This window comes from Mustela erminea, chromosome 2 (genome assembly GCF_009829155.1).
Source record: "Mustela erminea isolate mMusErm1 chromosome 2, mMusErm1.Pri, whole genome shotgun sequence".
Taxonomy (NCBI): Eukaryota; Metazoa; Chordata; class Mammalia; order Carnivora; family Mustelidae; genus Mustela; species Mustela erminea.
In genome coordinates, this window is record NC_045615.1 from 14,900,887 (window position 1) to 14,914,415 (window position 13,529).

General features: G+C 40.1%; 1 protein-coding gene across 3 annotated transcripts in view; it reads left to right on the forward strand.

Annotated features, from left to right (window-relative positions):
• Window positions 1–13,529, forward strand: part of INTS9 (integrator complex subunit 9) — a 105,358-nt gene that overhangs the window by 44,210 nt on the left and 47,619 nt on the right. For all 3 annotated transcript variants that reach the window (XM_032332298.1, XM_032332299.1, XM_032332297.1), the window contains exons 4-6: window positions 2,648–2,710; window positions 6,283–6,422; window positions 8,587–8,673. In XM_032332298.1, the coding sequence (XP_032188189.1) occupies window positions 2,648–2,710; window positions 6,283–6,422; window positions 8,587–8,673 (290 nt within the window). The remainder of the gene's footprint in view (window positions 1–2,647; window positions 2,711–6,282; window positions 6,423–8,586; window positions 8,674–13,529) is intronic.

Below are 13,529 nucleotides of genomic sequence, written 5' to 3' on the forward strand. Positions count from 1 at the left end.
AAATTTAGGTAGAGGGCCTTCTAAACTATGAGCTATCATCTTCTCATTCCAACCTTTCCCAGTAGCCTAGAATGGACAGCCTTATATAGGTCATGAAAAAAGAGCATAGTTCTAGGAATCTAGGATTTGGGATTTTATTGTGACGAGTCACTGGCTAGGCCTACAGTAAATGACTTAAATAACTTTTTTCTTCGAGGCTGTTGAATTTTTGACATTAGATTGTCTTCACAGTAATTCCTTCTTCAGATCAGTTTTTAGGCAGTTAATTTATAAAGAGAGACCAGAGGTATAAAAAAATGTTAAAACGATCATCTAGTTGCATTTTCTACTAAAAGATCAGAGGTAAAAGAAGGTTGAAAACTGTAAAGCTCATCCATGCCGTTCTTAGTCCTCTAAATCATTCTTTCTGTCTCAAATTTCACAACTGAAAGACCGAAGAAATTTAAAGATCCTTAAAAAGAATCATCCATGTAAGGCATTTCCTTCTAACAACAGGTATTGTTAAATAAAGAGTTGCTCTTCTTACAGAATTAATTTCTTTAACTGCACCCCAACCTCCACTGTAGGGCAAATGCATAATTTGAAGCCAGATTTCCCTCCTGGCTAGTCACATAAAATTATGTGACATTCAGGAACCTGTGCACCTGATTTCAGTCTAACTCTCCTGCTGGCTATAAATCATTGTTCCCTGAGAAAGACTCAGAAGCATCCCATTACCGGTGCATTGTGAGCGAAAATGACTTGCATGTGTATGTGGGAGCATTTCATTAGAAGGGAGTGGTGAATAAAATACAGAGACACCGTAAGTGCGTGGAATGGCAAATATGCTTCTCCAGACCAGGAAGGATGAGAGCCTCAGAGGAGGCTTGTCACGTGAGGTGGACATGCCCTGATGTGTAGCATTACGGGGAAGAAGATTACATGGGCAATTTAAGACCAGGCAGGACTTTGAAATTTCCATGATTTGTCTTTAATCATATTTAGCCTCATCCTGAGGGAGTTGGGAGTCTTTTCCCATTAAACATAATTGCTCTTTTGTTTTTTGCTAGCAGGTACATTGTAATTAAGAACTGTTTTCAGTCCGTTTTTGGCTCAGTCTTTCACTGTTTAAATGGTAGTCCTATAAGAAGAGGAATCTGTTTATTATAGTGAAAGACAAGGAGATGAAGTCTTCAGGGTTCTGATAGAAGACTCGTAAAATGCAAAAGGAAAATCACATATAGTTAATACCCTAATTTCAGATAAAGATTGAGAGTGGAACCATGCAGACTCTAAAATATAAAGACATACATAGAATATATAGACATACATGTTCATTGAGTAATGAAAACATGATGGAACAAAATTCTAACAGTATTTTTCTTTTTCTGGAAAGAGCAAACTATCAACCAAACACTGACTTTTACTGGTTTCCTTATAACGTCTTAGAAAACTTTAACCTTAATGATCCAAAAAAATCCTCCACAGATTTCAGTGTAAAGTATGAGTGAGGGAAGACAACAACTTTAGTGGCCTTCAGGAAGCACTGTAGCAGCCCCTGTTGGCGGCCCTCTCATGCCTCTTCTCTACATTGCTCTGTCATAATTTCAGATGCCAATACCTGTATGAGTCTGCCAGAGAGATTTTCTCCCTGAAGTCACATGAAATGCAGGAGCTGCCATGTAAATATCCCTTATCACTTGCCCCTGAGAATGGTGACTCCAAGGTGTATGTTTTATACCATTTCTTCGAGTCCCCAGTGGGAATAAGTCCCAGCTGTACGCAGTGGTATGTAGCTCAATAACATACCATTGTCACCCCTCTTCCTTTCCCCTTATCACTTGCCTGTCCTCCAGCTTTTTTCTCAGCACTTCCCTGTTAGCTCATACTCACCCTTTTCTTGAGATCTGTTAGTGAGGGAATCCAAACTAAGGCATATTAAATATCGTAGGTCATGAGCAGAGTGGGAATTGTAGTATATCTCTTTCTATATAAGTATACTTTTTTCTTTTGAATGAATACATTTGGTTTACAATCCCAAATAAATTATATGCTCTGCAAGGACAAAGATTATATTCACAGAGGTGATAGCGATCATGGTTGTTTAATCCCTACCCTCTACTCTTAATTTCCCTCCTTGTTTGCCCCTTGCCCCTCAAACCTTAGTAGGAGGAGGAAAAGGCTGTAAGTCATTTGTCTGGGGCCAAGACTCCGAAGGTGATTACATAACAACATCACTTAGAAGTGCCTCATCCCCAGATTTCTGTTCTCTTGGGTCTTAGATGGGACCCAGGAATGTTTATTTCCATCCGAGTTCCCAGATTATTCTGGTATTGCTAGTATGAACTGCAAAACTGTGCTGGAAACTCATGATGCAGTGCTTTCTGAGTTAGAAAGCAGCATATGTCCACACATGCCTTAAAAAGGCATGTACATTTAGAGAATGTACATTCAAATTCTGAGTTAGCCACCAACCAGCGTTTTAAGGCACTTAGCCTCCCTGAGCCTAAACAGGAAAACAGTTGACCTGAGTAACCTTCTGGCTGCCCTCCAACTCTTTGGAAGTCTGTGATTCTTCATGGAAAGTTTGATTTGGGAATGAAGTTTCTTTGGTGCTGTGTCTGTTGGATATCTCTTCCTAGAATTTTTTCCTTTTTGTACCTTTTAGGAGCTAAAAGAATGCTCAGGTCATGTATTTGTGGATTCCGTGCCTGAATTCTGCCTGCCAGAGGTAAGATGAAAGTGATTCTTATTGTTGAAACAAAACATCTCTCTCAAAACGAAATCAAGAATTAATTCTAAGGGGCTTAGTAGCTTTCTGTTTTCAAATTGAAATGAATCTCTTATTCTGGCACAGTATTATACAACTAAAATATAATCATTTAGGAGCTTTTTATATTATCTGTAAGAAATTTAACTCTCCTTTTTGCATTCCTTGCTCCTTCTACAACCCCACTGACACTTTGTACCAGGGCATAGTTTTGAGCAAGGTACTGAAATAACTCAAGTCTTTCAGCTTTATAATTATATGCCTGTGCCTTAGATAAGCCGTACTTTTTGTAGTCTTACTTACAATAGGTAATTGGGAATTGCTGTTATTCAGCCAATACAATAAACTGTAAAAATTCTTGCTGACTTGAAATATCATATCAAATATTGCTTGAAATTCACAGATTCTGAATTGAGCCATGGATACCTATTGCTTACATATTATTATCACAGTGAGACTTGTTATAAGAGTCTGGGGCCAGTTTTATCATTTTAGAGAAAATGAAGATCAGTCACCATTCATGTTAAAGGTATTTAAGCCCAGCTAACAATCCTCATCTCTAGAGCGGCGTAGATGGCATTCTCAACAGACAGATAATGTATAGGGAGGCCAGGTTCCTGAGGAAATCCATGAGAGAAGCTACCATCCTGTTTTTCCCATGCACCCAGTGGATTACAGTGCTTGTAGGAGATGCTTTCACAGTTCAATGCCAAAAGAAAATTTGGAATACTTTTTCCCCTATTTTTGTACTCTCTTCCTGCCTCTCTTTCCATTTCAACACTCTCTGTAGATAAACTTTTTTTCTTCAAAGTATGTTTATGTGCCCTTTTGGGATAGTGGAATGAAAGAGAAGAAAGATAAAGTAATTGAAGGTGGCAGTTAAGGGAACAAGTTTGAGATAAAGTCATAAGAATAAGGGTGAAGATAAAGCCGTTACCAAGAATCCTGAGCTCTTCTAACTGCTATTCAAATCTTTTGTCCCCTTCATTTGTCATTTAGGAATTAGTGGGGCAGGTCCCCATCTGTTCAAAGATTCCTAATCCCAAGTGCTACATTTATTTTCAGTTTTCTACATAAGGCACTGACTGGTGCAACCTTCAGTTTATGGACAACAGCGTAGAATTTATGAATTGTTCTCTAAAGACTTTCTGACCTGCTCCATAGAGCACTAAAAAATCAGAAATTGGAATTAAACAATGACCATTTCACAGTTCATCTTTCATTGTGCTAAAGGATTATCAATATATTTAGGCTTCTAGAGCTGTTGTGTAATGTATTTCAACTTGTATTGTCTTGTAGTTGGTATCAAATTAATAATAGTCACTATTTTAAGGTAGAGGTAGGGTATTTATGACTGGGAGAAAAAATAGAGTCACAGGATCAGGAAAGAGGTACTTACTCCAGTCCAGTCTTCACAGCCTTGTAGGTGAGCCAGGCAGACCTACTTCCAGCTTCAATGAATATCTAGTGCAACTACCTGAAATATTTTTTGTATCTCCCAAAGTCCACACTGTAGACTGAGTATGAGGTTTAGGGCAGTATAGTAAGCAGCCAGTAAATTATGAGTGTTTGACCCAGTTCATGGTCTGTAGAACCCAAGTGTATCTGTATACAAGTTGAAAATTAAAATAATCCTCATTGGATTTCATCAAGTGAAAGAATATAAGCAAATATATAAATGTGGGTATATAAACATGGATTGGATGTTAAATTTATTTCTCAGAGGAAAAATGTTTGTATAGGCACTCTTGATAGATATAGATATATATAGATATAGATATAAATTTTTTTTCCCCCGTCCAGCTGTCCTCACCAGATTTCTCATGATTCTAGACTCTGTGGGCTGATTCTTACATATTATAAAGAAATTTCAAACTCACCCAGTTTCTCTACAGAAGAAGGAAAGTGGAGATGCTTTTGAGCTTTCTTGTTGCGTCAGCTATTGTTCCCTTGTTTTCTTCTGGATCTGTCATCCTGTGATTATATCTTGATTTTCTTATTTGTTTAAAAATGGTTCTAGAGAGGTTGTAGGGAACAGAACTAGTGTGTTACATGACCCTTCGTTATGAGGGTACTGTCTTGGAAGTGCCATGCACCATGGACTTAAGGGTGGTATAAATTGGCTATTACTGTCATTAGGCATTTTATTCACACAGATTGCCATTGCCCTAGCAATGAGTAGCTTCTGACCTCTGATCTACATGCTGTCCTCAAGAGCTGATTTTGTCTTGGTGGCTTTATTAAATTAACTTATTTCATATGTGAAGCCATTGAACTAGAAAATACCCACAGCCCAAATGGCACACCGTCTCTATTATTTGCAAAGACGGAACAGATATCTTTGTTACTACCTCTCTGTGGGAGACATATTAGCTCAATAACCCACTCTCCGAGCTAAAACACTTCTGTGGCTTACCCCATGCTGTCCTTAGTGCACCATGCAGTTTCTCAGAGGGAACTTCAGTGATCAAGATGATGTCTGTGAGCCAGAGTGACATGTTTTCCCACAGAAGGTGCAGTTAAAATGCTGCATCGCTCCAATGACAGGGCACCAGGCCTTGCTTTGCACTGGCTCCCACAGCTGGGAGGGGACAGAGATGAGTCACACAGGATCCTTAACCTTAGAGACATTTAGTGCTGGAGGGACAGGGCAGTACTTTGAGGAGCTATTGCGTAGAAAGGAAACTCTTGTGAGAGGGACGTCCATAAAATGCATTAGCAGTTCCGAGGAAGAGATGTTGGGTTTTTTGTTTGGTTGGTTTTTTTTCCTCACCTGGGCAAATCAGGAAGGCTTAATGGAAAAAGAGAATTGAGCCTTAAAAGACAGAAAGGACTTAACTATATGGGAAAACAATCTCTTCTACGCAAAGAGTTTTTATAAAATTTACTAACCATGATTGGCATTTTCCCTTTTCATGGGACCTTAATAAGGGAGTAAAAGGTAAATTTGTGGTGAAGGCTAGGGCAGAATATGAGAGTATAGTTTCCTTTTGTGATTCTGCCACAAAATTTTTGTTGTTATTGTTCTCTGTCCAGCACCAGTAGTCAAAAGTTATCTCAAAAAAGGAAAAAAAGTTTCCGCCTGCCTTTGACTTGTGAAGAGCTAGTTTTGGCCTGCTTCTCCCTCTGATACCAGTAAATCCATGGTGGTCGTGCCTTATGTTCTCATTCCCCTCACAGCTTCTGTTGTGCACTCTCTGCTTCATGGTAACTGGTTGCACTTGCCAGGCAGCAGCTGCTGGAGTGTCCTGTTGACGTTTACACTCGTATGTCAAACTCAGAGCTCTATTTTAGTAAAATCAGAGTGCTGCCAGAGCACTCCTGCGTTCTCATTAGCCATCCTGCCCTGCTACTTAATGTCAATATTAGGAAATACCCTAAAATGAGAGAACAGAAGTGTTGCAGGAAAGGCATCATTATTCTGTAGTACAAAAATGACTTCTCTGCATTCTGACAGCATCATTTTTCAGTCACTTCTTGCTGATCTGTGTGCCCTGAACAGAAATGTATCATTCCTTCCCCTTCCTTTGCAGACCGAGCTAATAGATCTGTCTACGGTAGATGTGATCCTCATCTCTAACTACCACTGCATGATGGCGCTGCCCTACATCACTGAGCACACTGGTTTCACAGGCACGGTGTACGCCACAGAGCCCACCGTTCAGATCGGCAGGTGAGAGCCATTATTCTTACCCCAGGAGAAAGTGGCTGAAGCACTCCTTTCTTCCCTGGGGACCGTGTAATAGTGTCCTGCCACGAGTGATTGCTGTCTCCTCCTGAGTAGCTAACCCAAAGAATTAGTATGAATAGACGACTCTCTAAATAAAACAAGTGCTCACCGGAATCGCCTTGAGGTTAATGCAGTGAGTAATCTTGGTCTTTTTGTTGTTGTTGTTTTTGAAACAAAGATGGGAGGAAGGTGTTGGCGGAGACAGCTCCTCTGTGCAGGTGATACTAATTAGGGAAGGTAATGTTGAGTAAGACACCACAGAGTTGCAAGGTGAAGAGCTTCAGGAGAAAGCAGCATAACACATTTAAAAAAAGAAGAAATTTTATTACTTTTTTTGAGAATTTCCCTCCTTTATGATTTAGCACAGACTATAAACGGAGACAGCTTGCAGAAAACAGGGTAAGTAATTAGATGGTTGAGTTGAATGCTTTTGACAGAGTGCAACTCAGAACTCTAAGGAGCAAAAGGAGCCTTCCTTTGACTCTGAGAACACTCCGCCATCCGTCCCTCTGCCCCTCCCAAACCTTCATGACACAGGTGGTTGCTTCAAGTAGCCCTAGCATCATTCAGTGAGAGAAAAGTTATGTGAAGAAAATCACCAATACATCTGGGTGGCTTAGTTGGTTATGCAACTGCCTTCAGCTCAGGTCATGATCTCAGGATCCTGGTATTGAGCCCTGCATTGGGCTCCCTGCTCAGTAGGGAGTCCACTTACCCCCTTCCTGCTCCCCCTACTTGTGCTCTCTTTCTCTCTGTCAAATAAATTAATAAATTTTTTTTTTTTTAAATTACCTACCCCTGAAAAAAGCATTGACGCAAACTAACAAGTATGGTGAAAAGTAAAGATATTAAGACTCAAAAGGGGGGATCAAGGTGTTGATACGGACTCTTAGCTTTGGGTACCAGTGTGTTACAAAAGTGCAACAAGGTGGAATTAAACAGAGATGAAACCAAATATGCCTTGGTTTATGTGTCAGCTCCCATTAAAGAACATGTAGTGTGTACAGAGAAACATCAGGGAATCTGAGGAAGAAACAGTACAAGGAAGTAAAACAGAGACGATGGATCAGTTGCAGGGAAAGGATAGGCTGAAAACACGAGATTCTAGTCTGAAAAAGTTACAGCATGAGGAAGGACACACCAGATTCCAGAGAGCTACAGCCAGAATAATAATGCGCCTAGATCCCAGGTCTTTGAATGCTGGAACTAGTGCTGCTCCTTCAAGATGAAAGAAGGAGATGGGATTAGGAATAAATAAATCTGGTGAAAATGAAATGGAAGTTGTTAGATGCTAGTAAATTGATGGCTTTGCATGTCTCTGTGTTCATTGGGAGAGGATTTAAGTTAATATGGATCATCTGTACTGGATTCTGAAAGGGGATTCAAGAGATTAAAAATCTATTTCTTGCTTTTCGATCATTCTCTAGCCTTGCAGGAGTCTAACTGTCTCTGTGCCATGTCGTTCTCAGAGCAATGTATCATGGATCCTCTCGAGTGAGGCATTTCTTCGGTTCCCTCAGTTATGATTCCATTGTAATCCATCTTGTGGTCTGAACACACAACCTGTCCCTTTGCAGGTGCTTGAGTTAGGCTTTTAGGAGTAATCCTTAGAGTATTTTTCCACATGGAATTTTGTAAATCCCCAAAATACATGTCAAGAAAACGTACTTTTCCAGTTTAAAATGTCCAATTAATATTGTCATTAAAAAAAATCCTGCCCCACCCTACTACCACCACAATCAGGTACTTCAAAGTCATTTGACTTTTTCCCCTTTTATATTTTTAGTTATATAAAGGCAGAGAACTTAAGAGAGAGAGCTAAACCACGGTCTTGTGTATTTCAGTGTTCAAAGATAAGATGCATGTGAGGCTTGTTTTAAAGGTGAATTAAATCATTTATGTTTGAAATGTTTAACATGGAAGTTCAGTGAGATGGTTGGGGTTTGGTTCAGGTTTATGTAGAAGAGTGTCCAAGTTTATATGCAACAGAAAGAAAGATGATTGGGATGGAGGGAAGGCAGGCCAGCCCATTTGTCTTGACTGCAATGTTAAGAGTACAGTGTTTTTCTTCTCCTTTTGTGACGTTCACCACTTTTCTCTTTATCAGGCTTCTCATGGAAGAGCTGGTGAATTTCATTGAGAGAGTACCCAAGGCTCAGTCTGCCTCCTTGTGGAAGAACAAAGATATCCAGCGGTGAGCAATAGGCCTGTATGTTCCTCTGGACAGTAGACCCTAGGTTTTGCAAAACAGTCTCATTTGTTTTCTTATATGTTCCGCTTTAACATTTATACTGTTAGAACTAGAGATTCTCTTTTCCTTGTTTTAGGGAAGGGCTGTGTTTGATTCAACCAGCACATAGTGGGAGGCAGTCATGCCTTGTCCAAGGTACTGTGCTGTGTCTGAGTTTTTAAAAATTAGTAAAACAATTGGCACTGTCTTTGAGGTGCTCAGGGGTTGATGGGAAATCAGATCATTAACAGTTAAATTGCAGTCTTCGGTGGCATATATTGTAAGAGGTGCTTTTCATGGTGCTGTAGACCGTCAGAAAATGAAGAACTTTCTGTGTATGGAAGCTGAGGAGGACGTCCCTTAGGAGATGACAATGAAAGTGGGTCTTGGAGGAAGAAGAGGACTCTTCAGGATAGAAAAGATGAGGAAGTGCGTTCAGACACAGCATGATGGGATATAGTGTATTGGGGGACCAGGGAGAAGTAGATTAGAGTGGGAAGGCGGAGAGAAGAGGTGAGAGTTGAAACTAGAGAGGTACATTGGAACAAGATAATGAAGAATCTGATATGTAAAGTTTGAGTTTTATAAGATGGAGAGTGGGGAGTCCCTCTGTGGCTTGTAAGGAGAGAGTGATGTGATCACATATTTGTTTGGGGGAAAGTAACTCTGGAAGCAGCGTTGGGGATCAATGGGGGTACAGAGACAGGAGCAGAAGACCAGGGGTCGGACTGTCAGAAACCCAGGCAGGAATAAAAGCCTGAACTGAGGCAGTAGCAGTGAGCATGAAGAGTCTGACTTAAAAGACATTTCTAAGACAGAATTGAAATCAATTGGTAAGAACTGTAAAAGAGGCTATAAAGTCAGCCTTAGGAAGATAGGAGGAGAGCTGAGTGGAAGCCAAGGGAGAAAAGAAGTTTCCCCAAACCTGGGCTTGTCAGTGGTATTAGATGCTGCAGAAATATCCTGTAAAATGAAGATGAGACCCTTGGTTAGGAAATCCTAGAGAGATTCATTTTATTTGAGTAGGAAGCCAAACCAGATTTTAAGAGGTGACAGAAGTAGAAATACAATGGCAGAGGGAAGGAGGCAACTTGATTCTACTTTCAGGGTCTCGTATTTCATTGGACACCAGCCAGTCTTTAGCTTACTGCAGTTTCTCTGAGCCTCCCAGCTGCTGCCCTGCCTCCTGGCCCCACAGTAGTCCCAGCCTTCCAGGCCTCGCATCCAGGGTCTGGAGTAAAAACTTGTCTTTGGCTTTTTAGGTAATGGGTATCCCATATGTGCCTACCTAGGTCCACTGTTTTCCAGCCACCTTGCCACTGACTTCTCTTTCCCTCTAGGTCAATAACTTGTTAGCTCTCTAGTTATCTGAGCTTTGGAATGTCTTAGTTTTTGTGAATGTTGTTCTAAGAGAATATGTATGTATAGGGGCACCTGGGTGGTTCAACCAATCAAGCTTCCTACTCTTGAATTCGGCTCATGTCATGATCTCAGGGCCCTGCAGGAAGTCTGCTTCTCCTTCTCCCTCGCCCTCCTGTGCTCTCTCTCACTCGCTCTCTCTTACTCTCTAATAAATCTTGTTTTTTAAAAAAAAGAACATGTATGTGTAGCTAAGAAAATATGCTTTGTTTTTATACTGTAACTGTTTCGGAGTCTGAGCATCTGTGTGTCCTCTGTGCATTCCTTTGTGTATGTGTTACTTGTTTTATTTAACTTAAATAGCACTTGCTGTGTGCCAGACATTATTCTCAGTGTTTTACTTAATTCATGTACTTCTTTAACATCATCTTACAGAAGAGAAAACAGCCACAGACAGGTTAAGTAACTTGCTCAAGGTCAGCCAACTAGTGAGCAATAGGATTTGAATTCAAACCCAGACAGGAAGTCTAATCTAATTCCAGAGTTTGGGCTTTAACTATTATGCTGGCTGCCTCTTAGGCACACGTGTCTCTTCTCAAGTGCATGTGAGCCCCTTCATGTGAGGGGAAGTATGTGTAACTGTGCACGTTTTCTCTTCTGTTGGATGGATCTTCTTTGTATCTCTATTAACTTGATTATGGATATCATGTCTGTATGTCTTCATGGTAGGAAATGTCGGAGTCTTCTGTGTGTATGTGAATGACTTCCTTGATCTAACCACACACCTACTTATGACAAGGTCCCTTCCCCTTCTCATTTTGCATTCTTATTCTCAACTGCCTTTCCTCCTGCCCATTGCTGTCCCTCCTTCCCCTTTCTTTGTCTCTCCTGTATACCCGCTGGGCCACATCAGACTAGTTGTCTACATTTCCCTCCTTAGAAATTTTAGGACTTTGTTTTCTTTCCCTGTGGAACATGTATACCTTGGCTTCCCTTACTTCCTCCTTTTAAATTTGTACCCTTTATAATATTCTGCCATAAATAATTTTGGCACACCAGAGGTGATGTTCAAAGGTCACTATTTCCTGGCTCCGGAACCCTGGGCCAAGTCTTAGGAAGTCCCACGTCCTTATTTTGCCTTTTCTACTGTGACCTTGAGCAGAGTCCTTGGCATTTTTCCTTTGTCTCCATTTTTTGTGAAATACAGCAAGATAAATGGCTTACTAAAATGCCATCATTTATTAGGGAGAAGGGTGAATTGAACTAGAAGGAGCAGAGGGTGAGGAGGGTGGGGTTCCTTTTAAAAAAGGATGCTCCTTGAGATAAAACCTGAACTTGCTATCTCGCCACCTGGTGGACAAAAGTCTGAAACTGTTGAACACTAACTTGGTAGAGAAGCAAGGAGAATAACTTGCACTATTGGAGAAGACCTTATTTCCTTATTTCATATACCATAATCATATTTCTGATTCTGGGCAAGTATTTTGCTTTGTCTTTTGAGCATGAGATGAGCCACAGTTACTGACAGAGAAAGGGAAGAGTGATTATTAGAAAGAATGTCCTACAGTGTTAAGATAACCAAACCAAGCAAGCTGTGTCCTCTTTTTCCCCTGAATAAACTCACCATAAATATTACAAGTGGTAAGAGGAATTTGAAGAGCTATTTTGTAATTAACATCAGACAAAAGAGTTCTTTTGAAATATTCACCTAGAATTTAACCTTGGGCCAGAATACTAAAAGTGTTTCATTTGAATAACATTTATGCCAAAGGATTTACATCACTTTATAATTTCTCTCTGTCACGTGCCAGTTTCTGTCCAGTGTCCCAAAGTACTGTGGCAAAACTAAATTGAGAAACACTGGTTTTTTGCTGTCCATTACAGTAGACATTTTTCACAAGTGATATGAGCTGTGTCTTTTTTTTCATTCCCTCTCCCCCCCCCTTTTTAATTCCTGTACTCACCTTGTCAAGAGAGGCCTCAGGTAGGGATCATAGACTCCGCTGTCTCCAGGGATGGGGAAGGTAGATACAGGAGTAAGGTGGCCGCACCTGTCTAAAGGGGCAGCTGACACACAGCTTCAGCAGATTATGGCCAGATGGAAACGTGAGCCCATTGCTGCCAAAAAACCCCCCCCTTTTTTTCTTTTCTTAAGTTAAACTCAAAATCTGGATGTTTTAAATGTGAGGGTTTTTTTCATCTTTTTAAGATGTTGGCTCACACGTTAAAATAAAATCCTGTATGATCCAAGCAAAACACCTCTGAGTTGGATTGGAGACTCAAGCCCCCGGTTTTTGACTTAAACTTTACACAGGCTGTCTCTTGGTTAAGTGCCTGGAATTGATGTATTTTAGTAGCTTAAGTTATTTAATAAAACTGTGAACTAAAGAAACTAATAAATTAAAATCTTTCAGACTCATTGGTCAAAGGGATCTGACAAACTCTCTTAAATCATTTGAAATTAGTTTGAGTTAGCTTTTGATTTAGTATTAGTATGTCTACCAAAAGAAGCTATTACTCTTGCTTTTTGGCAGCTATGGGACTCCCTGCCTTGGTTGACACTCCTCCTGAGATTTATTTAGAAGTTAGCCATCTTTCTTCCTTATTTTGATGCTGCAGTTTACTCTTCTTGAAAAAGAGATTTTGAAGGGTAGGAAATAGAGACTCCCTTGCAATGTAATTTTTGAGTCTCTGACTTTCTCATACCCACACTAGAAGTTTAGGGTTTGCAATAGGAAAATTTAAAGTGGAATATTCCACTTAAGAAACTAAACCAGCTAGAAATCTAGTTATAATTAAGAAGAAATCATTACAGGATATTGTCATAACCATCTTGCGAGCATTAAGGAATTGTGCACCTATATATTCCTTGCTAAAATGTTATAGCCATTTTCAGTAGTCACTGTTACTTAAAATGTGGATTCATACCTTACCGAAGACATGAAAGAAAACAGTTGAAGTTCCTCTGCTCTGATGCTCCATGGGCATTTATAGAGGAATTTATCAGGTCTAACTATATGGTAGGGAAAAAGTTAAAGCTATGGGTTTAGAGATCAAATAGACCAGTGTTTAAATTTCATATCTGCTTCTTAGTAGTGGTAGCAGTTTATTTTTTCTAGGCTCTGTTCCCTCATTTATAAAAATTTTATAAAATAAGAATAATATTAGCAACTTTGCAGGGCTGCTGGGAGGACCAAATCAGCATGAGAGTCCTTAAAACAGTGCCGGGCACATAGTAGGTGCTCTGTAAACATCAGCATCCTTTTTCCCTTTAATGATAGACTTGGCTGACGTAACACCCTTTGAGTAATCAGCACACCTTTGCCTTCCACAGGCTAATTTATCTTGAGACGCCACCTTTCCTGATGAAAGCAAGGTAGTATAAGAAGGAAACCGTTTTTCCAATCCCACTCTTGCCTCCTGTTAGCCCTGTCATCCAGACACTGGGACTCATTTTCTTT